The sequence below is a fragment of the Chiloscyllium plagiosum genome, unplaced genomic scaffold (assembly GCF_037043375.1).
Source record: "Chiloscyllium plagiosum isolate Xiang-an unplaced genomic scaffold, Cpla_swu_hap1 HiC_scaffold_13, whole genome shotgun sequence".
Lineage (NCBI taxonomy): Eukaryota > Metazoa > Chordata > Chondrichthyes > Orectolobiformes > Hemiscylliidae > Chiloscyllium > Chiloscyllium plagiosum.
Genome location: NW_028270151.1, coordinates 7,295,636 through 7,312,677, shown reverse-complemented (window position 1 = coordinate 7,312,677; position 17,042 = coordinate 7,295,636). Strand labels below are relative to the sequence as shown.

At 41.1% G+C, this 17,042-nt stretch overlaps 1 protein-coding gene across 5 annotated transcripts in view; it reads right to left on the bottom strand.

The window, feature by feature from the left end:
- The window catches only part of trpc1 (transient receptor potential cation channel, subfamily C, member 1), a 94,720-nt gene that overhangs the window by 67,676 nt on the left and 10,002 nt on the right, over positions 1-17,042 (bottom strand). For all 5 annotated transcript variants that reach the window (XM_043702776.2, XM_043702774.2, XM_087993312.1 and 2 more), the window contains exons 2-4: positions 12,826-12,977; positions 12,632-12,733; positions 5,599-5,801 (exon numbers count right to left, since the gene is read on the bottom strand). In XM_043702776.2, coding sequence (XP_043558711.1) covers positions 5,599-5,801; positions 12,632-12,733; positions 12,826-12,977 — 457 coding nt within the window. The remainder of the gene's footprint in view (positions 1-5,598; positions 5,802-12,631; positions 12,734-12,825; positions 12,978-17,042) is intronic.

Below are 17,042 nucleotides of genomic sequence, written 5' to 3'. Positions count from 1 at the left end.
AGCGTATGAGATATACAACGTTGGCTGAGTCGTGAGTACCTGCCGCGCTCGTAGAGGGTGGTGTCCCCATGTGTAATGGTAGTATCCATGTCAACACTCTGACATGTCTTGCAGTGGTTGCTATGACAGTGTTGTATGGTGCTGTGATCAATATTGTCCTGAAAGCTGGGCATTTTGCTGCAAACGATGATCTGTTTACGGTTTGGTGGTTGTGTAAAGGCGAGAAGTGGAGGTGTAGGGAAGATCTTGGCGAGTGCTCATCCTCATTGCTAACGCAAAGAACATGGCATCGTTTCTCCGCTCCCAATACTGGACAACGAAGGATATCCTATCGGTCGTATCCTCTGTCTGTCTCCTGAGGTGGTCACAATGGTTTCTCACTGTGGCACGTCGGAACTGGTGATCGATGAGTTGAGCATCGTTTGTTCAATACATTGCATTAGCTGTATGACATTAAGATCTTTTACTCAAAATACTGTATCCTATGATCCTGCCCCACTAGCTACCTGATGAAGGAGCAGCACTCTGAAAGCTTGTACCTCCAAATAAACCTGTTGGGACTGTAATCTGGTATTGTGTGATTTTTTACTTTTACAGCCTATTCAACCTCTCCCTATAGTTCAAATCCTCCAACCCTGGCAACATCCTTGTAAATCTTTTCTAAATCCTTTAGTTTTACAACATCCTTCCTATAGTAGGGAGTCCAGAATTGCACGCAATATTCCAACAGTGGCCTAACCAATGTCCTGTACAGCTGCAACATGACCTCCCAACTCCTACACTCAATACTCTGACCAATAAAGGAAAGCACACTAAATGCCTTCTTCACCATCCTATCTACCTGAGACCTCACTTTCAAGGAACTATGAACCTGCACTCCAAGGTCTTTTTATTCAGCAACACTCCCCAGGATCTTACAATTAAGTGTATAAGTCCGATCCTGATTTGCCTTTCCAAAATGCAGCACCTGGCATTTATCTAAATTAAACTCCTTGACCCATTGACCCATCTGATCATGATCCCATTATACTCTGAGGTAACTTTCTTCACTGTCCACATTTCTATTTTAAGACTTGGAATAGTAGATAAATTATTAACATTCAGCACTGTGATCATATGCAGTAAACCTGGATAACTTTGATAAATGGCAATTTACATTTACACCACATAATGCCAGGCAATGACCACCTCAAAGACAGAATCCAAACCTCCTATATCCCTTGACATTCAATGGTGTAGCCATCACCAAATCCCCCAATACCAACATCCATCCTGGTGGATGTTGGTATTGACCAGAAATTGAAATGGAGCAAGACAAGAGCAGGTCAGAGACTTGGAATTCTTTCCTGTAAATCACCTCCTGACTCCCCAAAGCATGTCCCACCATCTACAAGGCACAAGGCAGGAACATGATGGAATACTCTCTACTTGCCTGGATGGGTACTACTGTAACAATATTAAAGAAGTTTGATGCCATTTGGGACAAAGCAGCCCACTTCATTGACACCACATCTACAAACATTCACTCCCTCCACCCACACTCAATGGCAGCAGTGTGTGCCATTTTCAAGATGCACAGCAGAAATTCAGCAAGATTTCTTAGACAGCACCTTTCAAATCCACAACCACTACCACCTAGAGGTTCAGGGGCAGCAGATTGATTCAGGAACAGATTGGTTGCAAGTTCTTCTCTCAGACATACGGCATCCAACTGGGAGCCATACCACTATTCTTTCAATGTCGCTGCGTCAACATCTTCAAATTCTTTTGCTAACAGCATGGTATGTATCCTTATATCTCAAGAACTGCAGTGGCTCACCACCACTTGCTCCAGGGCAATTAGGAATGGGAAATAAATTCTGGCTTGGCCAGAAATGCCCACATCCCATGAACAGACTTTTATAAACTTAACTAGATATAGGGCCCTATATTTCAGATTTTTCAAATCCAAGTGGTCTAATGCTGAACAGATTACAATCTGCCAAGTATTCTGTCTTAATATCTTCTTTTCCCTTTCTGTGCAGAAACAAACTTTGGAGATTCTAGCTGACTATACTGATCCACACATTATGGTTTATTCCTACACTATTATACAAAATTTTGTTTGAAATACTGGTCTCCTCATCTAGCAGAACCTCAGTGAAGCCCTCTACACAAATGCCTTTATGAAACCATGTGCTTAGTCTTCCACAGTGAAACTTTGAAAGTCAAATGCAGTTTTCAGAACTCAAAGACACCTCATGAAAGACAAATGAAGAAGATCCCTAGCTTCAATCTCCCACAATGCTTTGACTTCAACACAGGGGCATGATTAAGAAGTTTGCAGCTGATTCAAAAATTGGCAAAAACTGGTCCCACACCATTGTGACTTGGAAAGATATTGCCATTCCTTCACATTGCTGGGTCAGAACCCTGGAATTCACTCCCTAATAGCACTGTGGGTCTACCTACAGCACGTGAATTACAGCAGTTCCAGTGATTGTAGCTCACCACTACCTTCTCAAGGACAACCAGGGATGGGCAATAAATGCTGGCCAGTACCAAAGCCCATGTCCCAGAAAATCACAGAAATTGAGAATTTTAGCTATGAGGAAATGTGGGATAGGCTGGAGTTGTTTTCTTTGAATAGAAGAGGCTGAAGGGAAATCTGACTGTGCATTACACTATTGAATGTCAGCCCTATCCACAATCATAGTTACACAATTTGCCAGAACACTGACCCCAGCATAGCCTAAATAAAGGGGTCTAGATTAGAGTGGTGCTGGATAAGCACAGCAGGTCAGGCAGCATCCAAGGAGCAGGAAAATCAACGTTCCAGGCAAAAGCCCTTCACCAGGAATAGAGGCAGGGTGCCTGCAAAAAACAGTATCCCCTCACTATACTTTTCCCAATTAATACTATATTTTTCTTTTCTCCAACTCAACTCAAAGGTAGAAGACAGAGGGTGGTGGTGGAGGGTTGTTTTTCAGACTGGAGGCCTGTGGCCAGTGGAGTGCCACACGGATCGGTGCTGGGTCCTCTACTTATTGTCATTTACATAAATTATTTGGATGCGAGCATAAGAGGGACAGTTAGTAAGTTTGCAGATGACACCAAAATTGGAAGTGTAGCGGACAGCAAAGAGGGTTACCTCAAATCACAACAGGATCTAGACCAGATGGGCCAATGGGCTGAGAAGTGGCAGATGGAGTTTAATTCAGATAAATGCGAGGTGCTGCATTTTGGGAAAGCAAATCTTAGCAGGACTTATACACTTAATGGTAAGGTCCTAGGGAGTGTTGCTGAACAAAGAGACCTTGGAGTGCAGGTTCATAGCTCCTTGAAAGTGGAGTCGCAGGTAGCTAGGATAGTGAAGAAGGCGGTTGGTATGCTTTCCTTTATAGGTCAGAGTATTGAGTACAGGAGATGGGAGGTCATGTTGCGGCTGTACAGGACATTGGTTAGGCTACTGTAGGAATATTGCGTGCAATTCTGGTCCCCTTCCTATCGGAAAGATGTTGTGAAACTTGAAAGGGTTCAGAAAAGATTTACAAGGATGTTGCCAGGGTTGGAAGATTTGAGCTACAGGGAGAGGCTGAACAGGCTGGGGCTGTTTTCCCTGCAGCGTCGGAGGCTGAGGGGTGACCTTATAGAGGTTTACAAAATTATAAAGGGCACGGATAAGATAAATAGACAAAGTCTTTTCCCTGGGGTCGGGGAGTCCAGAACGAGACGGCATAGGTTTAGGGTGAGAGAGGAAAGATATAAAAGAGACCTAAGGGGCAACTTTTTCACGCAGAGGGTGCTACGTGTATGAAATGAGCTGCCAGAGGATGTGGAGGAGGTTGGTACAATTACAACATTTAAGAGGCATTTGGATGGGTATATGAATAGGAAGGGTTTGGAGGGATATGGGCCGGGCGCTGGCAAGTGGGACTAGATTGGATTGGGATATCTGGTCGGCAAGGACCGAAGGGTCTGTTTCCAAGCTGTACATCTCCATGACTCTATCTAAGATCACCTCTCATTCTTCTAAATACAAATATAGTCACAACCTGCTCAACAATTCCATTCAAGAAAACTCTTTATTCCACAAAGCTTTTCTGAACTGCTTCCAGCACAATTTTATCCCTCCTTAAATAAACAGAGCAGAAAGATTCATTGTACTGAGAATGTGGTCTCATTAACATCCTGTACAGTTTTGAGAAAACTTGCCTACTTTTGTGCTCTATTTCCTTTCTAATAAAAGCCAATATTCCATTTGTCTTTCTAATTATTTGCTCCATCGCAATTCAGTTCCCAAAACATGACATAATCATAGATCACGTTGGAAATCTGCCAATTTCCCTATTCATAGCACTCATTATAGGGATCAGTTAACTGAACAACTCGTTTGTGATGCAGAGTGAAGCCAACAGTGTGGGTTCAATTCCCAGCTGAGGTTACCATGAAGGATTCTCCTTCCCAACCTCTCCCCTCAAGTGAGGCACGGGAACCCTCAGGTTAAACCCCACTAGTGTCTCTGCAATGAGAAAGAAGCCCTATGGTCTGATTAGACTGTGGCAATTTTACTTTTTTCTAACACTATCAAGAAACAATATTACAAACCTCTTCTAACTTACATTAATTCTGTGGCTTTAAAGATGGCTTGATGGAGAGCAAACACAAATTATGAATATAGAGCCTTACAATTCGGAAGGATGACATTCAGCCAATTATGCCTGTGCAGCTCTTTAAAAGAGGATCCAATTACTGCTGCACTTAATGAATATTACTTCACAGCATGTGTACATTCTTGGCAAAGCTTGAATGAGTTGGCCATTCTTAGTTGCCCTTGAACTACTTAAAACCAAATGGTTAAGGTATTCCACAATAATGCAGAATGGGATGGTGACGGCCTACTGGTATTATCACTGCACTGTTAATCCAGAGACTAGGTAATGTTCTGGAGACCCAGGCCTGAATCCCACCATGGCAGATGATGAAATTTGAATTCAATTTTTAAAAATCTAGAATTAAGAGTCTAATAATGACCATTGTCAATTGTCAGGAAACCCCTATCTGGTTCTCTAATGCCCTTTAGGGAAGGAAATTGTCATCCTCACCTGGTCCAGCTTACATGTGACTCCAGACCCACAGCAATAGGATTGACTCAATTTCCCTTTGAGTCAATCCTAGGGACTCAGTTAGGGAGGGGCAATAAATGCTGGTCTAACTAGTGACTCCTTTATCCCGTGAAGGAAGAAACAAAAATGTTAGATAGGAAGTGCCAGGATTTTGACCCAAAGACATGTCAGGAGGATATGCAACTTGGAAGGAAACTTGAAGCTGTTTTATCACCTGTTACGATGTTTGTGAGGTGTTGTCAAGAAGCCTTTGGGAATTGTCTACTCCTCCTCCATATCTCTTTTCATTCTACAAGTATTTATCCAATTGTTTTTTTGAAGTGATTACTGATTCTGCTTCTTCCACTTACTCAAGAAGTGCATACTTCAGATTTACTTTTAACTGTGTCCAAATTACTTCGACATACACGTGAAATTTAAAATATGTATCTAATATAACTGTAGCAATTAGAAATCTAAACACACTCGTTACATCTTAATATGTTTTACTAACCTAGAATGGCGTAGGCTATCCTTCTTGTTCTTTGCATTACACAGTGTGCATTCACATCCTACTGCATGTGGTCTTGGTAGCGATAGGTCCTGTTTGAGTAACATGGTCAGGATCTCATAGTTATTACGATGAGCAGCAAGGATAACAGGAGCCACATCCATTGTAGTCGAGTATTCAGGATTCTGAATTCTCTGCATTAATTTCTATTTGGACAAGTTCCAACAAAAGACAGAGAGCAAAATTAATAAAGTGCATAATTGTAAACGAGTACATAACAGTCGAGGATTTATTATGTTTAATGGATTTTGTGATCAACTGAAATGTCTGAAACATAACAAGAACAGGTTAGAAGCCTTGATTAACTTCTTGACAGAGAAAGATTAGAACACTGAGCTTTGAAAGAGTGAAATGCACAACAGGACAGGACTGTAGCTGATGTTTTTAAATGGGAAAATGTTAAATGTCAAACATTTGTATCTGCTTTAATCATAAATGTTGCTGAATATAGTGCTTGAAAAAAATTGTGCAATTTACTATCGTGTATTTAACAATATTCTAATGATAAGAAAAATCTTTTTAAATAAACTATGTTCAAACATATACACTTTTCATTTTTGTCACAGTTTTTCATCAAGAAATCTCCAATTTATTTGCAAGCACTACTTTCTATCTCTATTAATAATAGTCTTGAGAACCAAAATGAAGAAGGTAAAAACAATGATTGCTGATGCTGGAAACCAGATTCTGGATTAGTGGTGCTGGAAGAACACAGCAGTTCAGGCAGCATCCAAGGAGCAGTAAAATTCCTGATGAAGGCTTTTGCCCGAAACGTCGATTTTACTGCTCCTCGGATGCTGCCTGAACTGCTGTGCTCTTCCAGCACCACTAACCCAGAACCAAAATGAATAAGCAGGCAAGTTTGCAATATATTGTTTAACATTGTGAAACATGCAATCAAAAGATTTCAACCTTTTCAAACCATTTATTAAAATATTTCTCATTAATAAAGGTTTTATTTTTAAAATTCGATTTGCAAACGGCAGTGATTAATAATTATGTTGGTGTCATAATTCATTTTGGAAAAAGGAGAATCCAACATTTAGGAGGCTGCATTTTGCAGCTAGAAGGGCCTTTATTCAACACAGGATCTTCATGCAATTCTTTAGGGCCAGTAGGTAGGTCTCCAGGATGAGTAAATGTGTCAGGCTCAACATGACATTAAAATGGAACAGTATAGCACAGGAATAGGCCCTTCAGCCCACCATGTTTGTGCGAATCATGACGGCACTTTAAATTAATCCCATCTGTCTGCATATGGTCTGTATTCCTTTATTCCCTACCTGCTCATTTGTCTGTCTTAACGTCTCTTAAGCATTGCTAACTACCACCGCCCCTGGCAGCGCATTCCAGGCACAGACCACCCTCTGTGTAAAAAAAAACTTACCTCGCACATCTCCTTTAAATATTCTCCCTCTCACCATAAACCTATGCTCCCTGGTTTTGGAGATTTCCACCTTCGGAAAGAGACTCAATCTTTCCACCCTATCCATGGCTCTCACAATTTCTCACTTCTATCAGGTCTCCCTTCAGCCTTGGATACTCGAGCAAAAACAAACCAAGTTTGTCCAACCTCTCCTTATAGCTAATATACTCCAATCCATGCAACATCTTGGTAAACCTCTTTTGCACCTTCTCCAAAGCCTCCACATTCTCCCTACAGTGAGATGGCGAGACTGCACAGAATACTCCAAATGTAACATTACTAAAGTGTTATACAGGTGCAACATGATTTGCCATCTTGTGTACTCAATGCTCCAACCAATGAAGGCAAGCATGCCATATACTTTCTTTACCAAATTACCAACTTTCTTTGCCACTTTCAGGGACAAAACTTCCAGTGCAGAACACAAAAGAAACTGTGAAATGATATTTGTGATGTCTAACCATTTTCAATGCTTGAAATGAGCAGATGAAAAGTTAAGTTTCTTGGCAAGTGTAATTCTTTAGATTTTTCTCAGACATATGTGTGCACATAGTTTACTTTCGGATAGATATACCATCCACAGTGATGTGATTTTAAAGATAATTATCTTTAACACGTAAATGAGGACAACAAGGTGATAATGGGGACTGATAAAGTAGTCATAGAGTGGACGTTTCCTCTTATGGAGCAATCTACAACAAAGATCATAGTTTTAGACCAAGGAGAGGTAGGCAAATTTAAAACAGAGATGGGGAGGAATTACTTCTCCCAAAAAACTGTGAATCTAGGAGTTCACTACCCAAGATTGCAGTGGATGCCAGCACACTGAATAAATTTAAGGAGGAGATAGACATATTTTAAATAGTGAGAGAAAGTGAGGTCTGCAGACGCTGGAGATCAGAGTCAAAAAATGTGGCGTTGGAAAAGCACAGCAGGTCAGGCAGCATCCGAGGAGCAGGAGGATCAGAAATGTGATGAAGGGCTAATGCCCGAAACGTCGATTTTCTTGCTCCTCCGATGCTGCCTGAGATGCTGTGCTTTACCAACGCCATATTTTAATTAGTAATGTGTTAAAGGGTTATGAGGAGCGGGCAGGAAAATCGAGTTAAGAGCAAGATGCGGTCTGCTATGATTGTAATAAATGGTGGAGCAAACACAATGGGCTGAATGGCCTATTCCTGCTCCTAGTTCTTATGTAATTCAACCTATGATAGCACTGCAGGAGCAGACACAATGCAGTTTATGGAAGGGATCTTTCAAACCTCCTTAAAATTAAGATACTGTCACACTTAATAAAGGGTACGTTTGAATGGTCAAAACATAGCATAGGAAAACAATGGTCTGAAGTCACACTCTGAAATTATGACCAACACATATTTTAAGTCAGAATTGTACACATTTATCAAGTTTCTTTGCTTGAAAATGTACAATAAATCTCACAGTTTTACGGGAAAATTGGTTAAAAAGCACAAAGGACTGCTACTAATAAAAAGATACACTTCTTGACAAGGTTTTGTGGAACCTACCAGTATAAGATCTTCCATCGCCAAAGGCAGACCCCAAAACACTGCATCACAATCTCCACCACATGATTTGGAGATAAGTCAAGGAGGCAAATTCAAGATCTACTCCAACTGGAACATGGATGAATCCCCATGCTGTTGGCACCAATCTGATCCTGAATATCCGTCCAGCAATTTCCAAACTGCACACCCCAAGGTGTCCAAGATGCTGTGGCAACATGCACTTTTACAAGCATAGAGTCATAGAGATGTACAGCATGGAAACAGACCCTTCGGTTCAACCCATCCATGCCGACCAGATATTCCAACCCAATCTAGTCCCACCTGCCAGCACCCTGCCCATATCCCTCCAAACCCTTCCCATTCATATACCCATCCAAATGCCTCTTAAATGTTGCAATTGTACCAGACTCCACCACTTCCTCTGGCAGCTCACTCTGAAGTCTAATCTGAATACTGATTGCAGATGCTCCAATTCTTTTCCTATCACATGATTTTTCAGGAATAATCTTCCCTGCTGTTACCCACTTGCCACCAATGTATGTTGAAAGGATGTGCAGATTGATATTCAACCTGTTTGGCATTATTATGAACGCGCCTTCCTTGCGCATGGTATTGGGGTCAAAGTACTAACTTGGATTGAATGTTGGTTGGCTGATAGGAAACAAAGAGTAGTGATAAACGGCTCCATTTCGGAATGGCAGACAGTGACCAGTGGGGTACTGCAGGGATCAGTACTGGGACCGCAGCTTTTTACAATATATGTTAATGATATAGAAGATGGTATTAGTAATAACATTAGCAAATTTGCTGATGATACTAAGCTGGGTGGCAGGGTGAAATGTGATGAGGATGTTAGGAGATTACAGGGAGACCTGGACAAGTTAGGTGAGTGGTCAGATGCATGACAGATGCAGTTTAATGTGGATAAATGTATGGTTATCCACTTTGGTGGCAAGAACAGGAAGGCAGATTGCTACCTAAATGGAATAATTTAGGTAAAGGGGCAGTACAGAGAGATCTGGGTGTTCTTGTACACCAGTCAATGAAGGCAAGCATGCAGGTACAGCATGTAGTGAAGAAGGCTAATAGCATGCTGGCCTTCATAACAAGAGGGATTGAGTATAGAAGCAAAGAGGTTCTTCTGCAGCTGTACAGGGCCCTGGTGAGACCACACCTGGAGTACTGTGTGCAGTTCTGGTCACCAAATTTGAGGAAAGACATTCTGGTTATTGAGGGAGTGCAGCGTTGATTCACGAGGTCAATTCCTGGAATGGCAGGATTACCTTACACTGAAAGATTGGAGCGACTGGGCTTGTATACCCTTGAATTTAGAAGACTGAGAGGGGATATGATTGAGACATAAGATTATTAAAAGATTGGACACTCTGGAGGCAGGAAACATGTTTCCGCTGATGGGTGAGTGCCGAAACAGAGGACACAGCTTAAAAATATGGGGTAGACCATTTAGGACAGAGATGAGGAGAAACTTCTTCACCCAGAGAGTGGTGGCTGTGTGGAATGCTCTGCCCCAGAGGGCAGTGGAGGCCTAGTCTCTGGATTCATTTAAGAAAGAGTTGGATAGAGCTCTCAAAGATTGTGGAATCAAGGGTTATGGAGATAAGGCAGGAACAGGATACGGATTAAGGATGATCAGCCATAAGCATATTGAATGGTGGTGCAGGCTCGAAGGGCAGAATGGCCTACTCCTGCACCTATTGTCTATTGACTATTAGGTCACAGAGCTTTCGGGAGCCTTGACACTATCCATTGCACCCAAACGCCTCTAGCACAAGAAACTCGTCCTAAAAGGATGAATCAATCTACTGCTGGAGTAGCAATTATTGAGTGAGGCAAGGATTAAAGCAGTAATATCATAACTGATTGCGCACCTTTTTGAAGCTGTCACTTTGCAGTGAAAGTTCATAAATAGGCTAGGGCTGTTTTCCCTGGAGCATCGGACGCTAAGAAGTGATCTTACAGAGGTTTATAAAATCATGAGGGGCATGGATAGGGTAAATAGACAAGGTCTTTTCCGTGAGGTGGGGAGTCCAGAACTAGAGGGCATAGGTTTAAGGGGAGAGGGGAAAGATATAAAAGAAACTTAAGGGGCAACGTTTTCATGCAGAGGGTGGTGCTTGTGTGGAAAGGGCTGCCAGAGGAATTGATAGAGGCTAGCACAATTACAATATTTAATAAGCATGTGGATTGGTATATGAATCGGAATGATTTGGAGGGATATGGGATGGGTACTGGCAGGTGGGACTAGATTGGGTTGGGATATCTAGTCAGCATGGACGAGTTGGACCAAAGGGTTTGTTTCCATGCTGTACACCTCTATGACTATAAGATATAGGAACAATTAGACCATTTGGCCCATCAAGGTTTCTCTGCCATTTGATCATGGCTGAAATGTTTCTCAACATTGTTACCATAGCTCCAGAGGACCATACCTCTCTTATTAGCCACAAATAGTTAATTAATGCTCAGTTTAACCTGAGGGTCACCACAGCTCAGGCAAGGGACACTGGTACAAGATTTGAACCAAGTATTGGTTTCATTTTGCATTGCAAAACAGCCATTCAGCCAACTGAGCTCAGAGACTCCCCCCTGCCCCCCTCCCTTAGTCCATACTAACTCACTGGGACACAGTTACTACCAAACAAATGACACTACATGGAACTGTGGAGTCCCTGTTTATTGAGAAAAAATGGCTGCACAAGCAACAGAGGCAGTTGTTTTGGAAAAACACCAAATGTAGGTTTACTGGTGTAATTAATTGTACAGGATTTCTGTTTAGTCAACATGGCAAGTAGCAGAAACAGTACTTGTTATGTAACTATCCAAGACCCTGTTTATTCAGCAGAGTAAGGGTTCAAGAGCTAGAGATAGTATTTGTTGTACTAACTGTATAGTGTTGCTGTTCAATCCAAAGGGAAGGATCAATCAATGGTCTGTATTTGCTTGTGTTACACAAAATCGACATTGATTCTTCTGTAAACATCTGGAACTTGAGCCAAATTAAATAAGTCAGATTTTTCCATGAATTCTACCTCATTTTTATTTATGTTGTAATCCACAAGAAAGTGATGTTAAAAAAATTGCCATTTCAGATAAACCTTTTGCTATTTGTTAATTTAGTTGCAAGTGCTTTATTAGCCATTTAGTTCACTGCAGTGCAGCCTAAGACAGAGATGAAGGTTTCCCCTTTTAGTTTGAAGCCAGTTTCAAAAACTGGCAAGTGCCATTTCCTTTGACAAGTGATGTTCTTTTTTAGAAGGACTTACTTTTCTACAGTACAGTGCACCTTTGATTGAGCACTAACAAATATAGCAAAAGCTTTTACTTTTCTTTAAAAAGAAGTCCGGCAGTCTACTCTCCCAAATGACACACCACCCTCAATCAAGACGATAAAACGGCAATATCTGCCCATTGAGTTAGACCGAAGGATCTAATTCTGTGTGACTCTATGACTATGTGCCCTTCTGTTATTTAAATCGCCATTAAGAAGCTTACAAAACAGACAGAAAACCAGTATTCAGACCACTGAAGTGCTGTTTCCTCTTTGCTTCATGCTTCCATAAAATACCTTGCTGTATCCACCCACTAACTTTGTGTGATTAGTGCACAAGTAACTCAAACCCCTCTGGATCTTTCACATTTTGAAACAAATTCTAATTTCCATTCATCATACCAAAGTGAATAAACCCATATTTCTGCACATTATACTCCACTCAGTCACCATCTAGCCTAATCACATAACCAAGTCTATACCTCTTTGTAACCTCCCTGTGTCCTCCACACAGTTTACTCGACCACCCAGCTTTGTATGGTCAACAAACCTGGCTGGAATACATTCTATTGTCTCATCAATGTCAATCACATAAATTATAAGTAGTAGATATCAACAGTAGTTCTTGTGAAATGCTAAGGGATATCACTTGGCCACCTGCGAGGAGAAGGGATCATTTGGCAAAACATGCAATGGAAATTACACAAAGTATATAAGTAATCATAATTCACTAACTGCTATAGTTGGCTTTGATGAACGTCGGGGACGATGATTGAGAAGAATATCAACTGCACCAACAACCTCAGAGTTAATTGCCACAAGCAGAGCATCCGTGGTCTAGAATGAATGAAAAAGTTACTCAACGTTTTAAAATTTATGTTTAAAACAATTACTGTAAAAAACATTTAAGCAACAATAAATATTGGAACCTGGCAGCCATGGTCCAAGAGAAGCTGCAGGATATCCAGATTCTCATTTTCAATGGCAATGGTAACTGCATTTCTCCCCAGAACATCGACACAATTTATATTCAGCTCACTGAATTTCTCATCGAGCAGCTTTTTGACCATGTAATTATCTCCTGAAGTGTACAAAAGTCACAAATGTTAAAAATTTATATCGTAAAAAAACTCTATATAGCACTAAAATAAAACATAGGCATTGCCTGGTGGTATAATCGCGAGACTATTAATCCCGGACCGAGGAAATGTTTTGGCAACCTAGATTCAAATCCTGCCATGACAAACAGTGGAATCTGAATTCAAAAATAATCTGGAAATAGGAAGTTAATGATGACCATGAAACCACTAATGATTGCCTGCAGAAAAAAAAACCTCATCTGGTTCACTAATATCCTTTTGGAAAGGATGTCTGCCATCCTTAACTGGTTTGGCCTTCTCCAGACTCACAGCAATGTGGTTGACTGTTAACTGCCCTCTGGGTAATAAATGCTAGTCCAGCCACTGATGCCCACATCCCATGAATGAATTTTTTTAAAACAAAAAATAGGAGACATAGGCCACCCAGCCCTACCAGTCTGCACTATATTCAGTATCAGAAGTCACAATTTCTGACTTCACCTAATGAAGTCAGAATGCTCCAAAGCTTGTGATTTCAAATAAACCTGTTGGACTATAACCTGTGACTTCTGACTTTGCCCACCCCAGTCCAACACCAGCACTTCCTCATCATGGCTACCATCGACACAAACTGATGGGTCAAAGTGGAGGATCTTCAAAAAGATCATGCATATCGATGACCTCTTCCAACGAAGGTCCAGCCCTCCGAAAGTTTGCGATTTCAAATAAACCTGGTGGACTATAACCTAGTGTCATGTGACTTCTGATTTTGTCCACCCCAGTCCAACACAAGCACCTCCACATCACCCCAGTCCAACACAAGCACCTCCACATCACATTCAGTATGATTGTGGTTGATCAACCAACTCAATGTCCAGCTCCTGTCATCTCCCAGTGCATTTTCAATAATTTTGGATGATGTTAAGGGCAGATAATGAGACATAAGTGCTACAGAGTGGAATATAAAACTGTTATCTTTGAAAACTGCATCTAACAATTAGAAGTTCCAAAGTCTGCCTGATTACCCACTACCTGCATCCACTTATCGCCTTCCCACCTACCATCCCCCAGCCCCATTCCCCACCCATCTATTTATCTCTCAACCCCTTCCCCTCCACATTCCTGAAGAGCTTATGCCCAAAACATCAACATTCCTGCTCTTCGGATGCTGCCCGACCTGCTGTGCTTTTCTACCACATTTTTTTGACTCGGACTCTCCAGCATCTGCAGTCCTCACTTTCTCCTGACAGCAAGTCTGGATGAGCTGAGTATTAGAGATTAAATACAACGCAGATTGTTTCCCTGGGAATAAAGTGCAAGGTGCTTATACTTAAGACTTAGTGGCAGCAATCGGTCTTCACCTGGGGGCATCACAGTAGCTCAGTGGTTAACACTGTTGCCTCACTGTGACCTAAGTTCGATTCCAGCCTCAGACAACTGTCTATGTGGGGTTTAGACATTCTCCCTGTGCCAATTCTCCCACAATCCAAAAGATGTGCAGGTTAGGGGGACTGGCTGTGCTACATTGTCCATAGTGTCCATGGATGTGCAGGCTAGGTGGATAAGCCATGGGAAATTTCGAGTTACAGGGATAGAGTAATGCTCTTCAGAGGGTAGTGTGGGCTCAATGGGCTGCTTCCACACTGTGGAGATTCTATGAACTGTGTGCTTCAAATTGTCCATTTACCAGCAAGTTTGAAAGGAAGATGGGGTCCCTGAAATAGCTAATCAGCATCTCTACCTAGATACAAGGCCCATTTGAATCACAGTTCCAGAGTGATAGGCTTTGACATGGGAAGGGTATTGAGAAAGTCATTGTGATAGTAGGTTCCTGAACTTTCTAAAGTAACACATGCAATCCAGTCTGGCAGGATGGCGGGGAGAGAGAGATAGAGAGAAAAGGTAGAAGCCAAAGATGTCCAAGATTCATAGCTGAAATGTGGGTGGAAACTCATCTCCAGATTGAAATCACCAGTTTTGCTCTGTTAAAACAAAGCTGAAAGATTTACCTAACTAGCGGTAGACAGAGAAGCTCAAGTAGTTCTCTCACCATAAAGGGCAGTTTTGGAGTTAGAAGTTACCAGACTGAGAAAGAAAAGGACATAAACCTTCAGGAGATAAGAATCATTCTGTTCTGGTTCTGGGAGAATCAAATGCCTACTTATAGAGTCATAGAGATGTACAGCATGGAAACAGACCCTTTGGTCCAACCTGTCCACACCGACCAGATATCCCAACCCAATCTAAGGACAGTGTAGCACATATCTGTGAAGTGTGTTTTCTTGGTGTGTCAAATATAAAAAGGGGATATTCCACTGCATGATTTCAACTATAAGTTGCATACAAAGATTATATTTTGCTGGAGTGATTTTTATCTTGCTATCAGAATGGTGTTAACACATGAAACCTTGTTTTGTCTTGCTTCTAGCTATCAACTGGAAATTTGAATTTCTTTTTAAAAGTTTCCAGTCTCTGGAGATGGAACTAACACATTCCAATTAATGGAATCCTTCATGGATATTCCTTCTTTCAAACATTTTGCCACATCAAAAGGCTTGCAATAAATGCAAGCTGTTGTTAGTTTGCATGCATGAAGTTTGAATCTAAATATTGACACCAGCTCCATGACTAACTCATGAGAGACTATAATCCATGTAAGATGGTGACATTTTCAACACTTTATTACAATCCAGGTACGTACAATTAGCTTTACCTTTAAAGAGGAATACAAACTCATTTTAGCCACAAAACTTCACATTCTTAAAAACACAAACTTTATTGGATATTGAACAAATTAAATAAAGGAAGTACAATTCAGTTAACAATCCAGCTTATGCTGAGATATGCTCAACCACTAGGTTTACTTCTTACCTCCCCAGAGAATTCTCTTTTATGATACATCACCTAACAAGTTATTTACTTCAATAGGAAACATTCATAGCCCTTTGAAAACATTTTTTTTTTTTAAGTTCCCCTCAGCTCTAGCTATTCTCAGGAAGTAAAATCTACCATGCCATCTCTCAACTGTGAATGCCTCACTCCTTTCTGTTCTGTTCCGGTTCGTTTTCGATATTTCCAAGCAAACCTGTTGGCTCATTTTGCTGCCACAAGACTCAGTCAGGGCTATTGTACATACTTCCATTAGTTTCAAAGTTACCAATCTTCAAACTTCTGTTCCCTCACAAACTTCTAACTGAGATTAAGTCTCATATATATTCCATGTGATGAACAATGTTTTTTTTTGTTTGATTTACAGTGGAGGCCTAGTGAATGGTCATTTATTTTGGCTATTTCTTAGTGAGCACATAAGGTCTAACTGCAGCTATTGAGATTGGATGGTTATGTGTCCCTTGATATAGCTTCAAAAACAGATGCTGGAAGTCAGAGTCGATAATACGTTAGCTAGAAAGGCATAGCAGGTCAGGCAGCATCAGAGGAGTAGGAAAGTCAACATTTCAGGTAGAGACCATTCATTGAGACTCAGCTATATTTTTGATTTTTTACAAATTGGGAGTGCCTTTTTAAAAATATTTTCCCTTTCATTTTGTTTTCAATTAGGTAATGCATTGTTTCTTGCTCTCCGTGTCTCCTATTCTGACTTTTAAGTGTTAAAAATATTAGCTGGCCCTTGGATGAAGAATAACACATATTCAGGGGTGGAGATTTCAGTTACGCACTTTCATGAGACAAAATACATCAACTCCAGAGCCACAGATGTCTTTGATATATATAGGTCAGGACATCTATGAGGTACTGGCATCTAGGGTGTAGGAGTTGTCTTATTTCCTTTCCGTCTCTGCAACTGCACTGCTTCATCATTAAAGGGTTTGGATCAAAGCTCGATGCAGTTTGAACGGCTGGTAGGTAACTCTTCCCAATCACTAATGTCAATGCAGCATTCTTCTAGGAGGGCTTTAGAGTAACTTAAGCATTTTCACTGTGCTCCCCAGAACACACTATATTTAAAGTTAAAAATCACACAACACCAGGTTATAGTCCAATAGGTTTAATTGGAAGCACTAGCTTTTGGAGTGCTGATCTTTCATCAGGTGATTGGGAAGTATAAG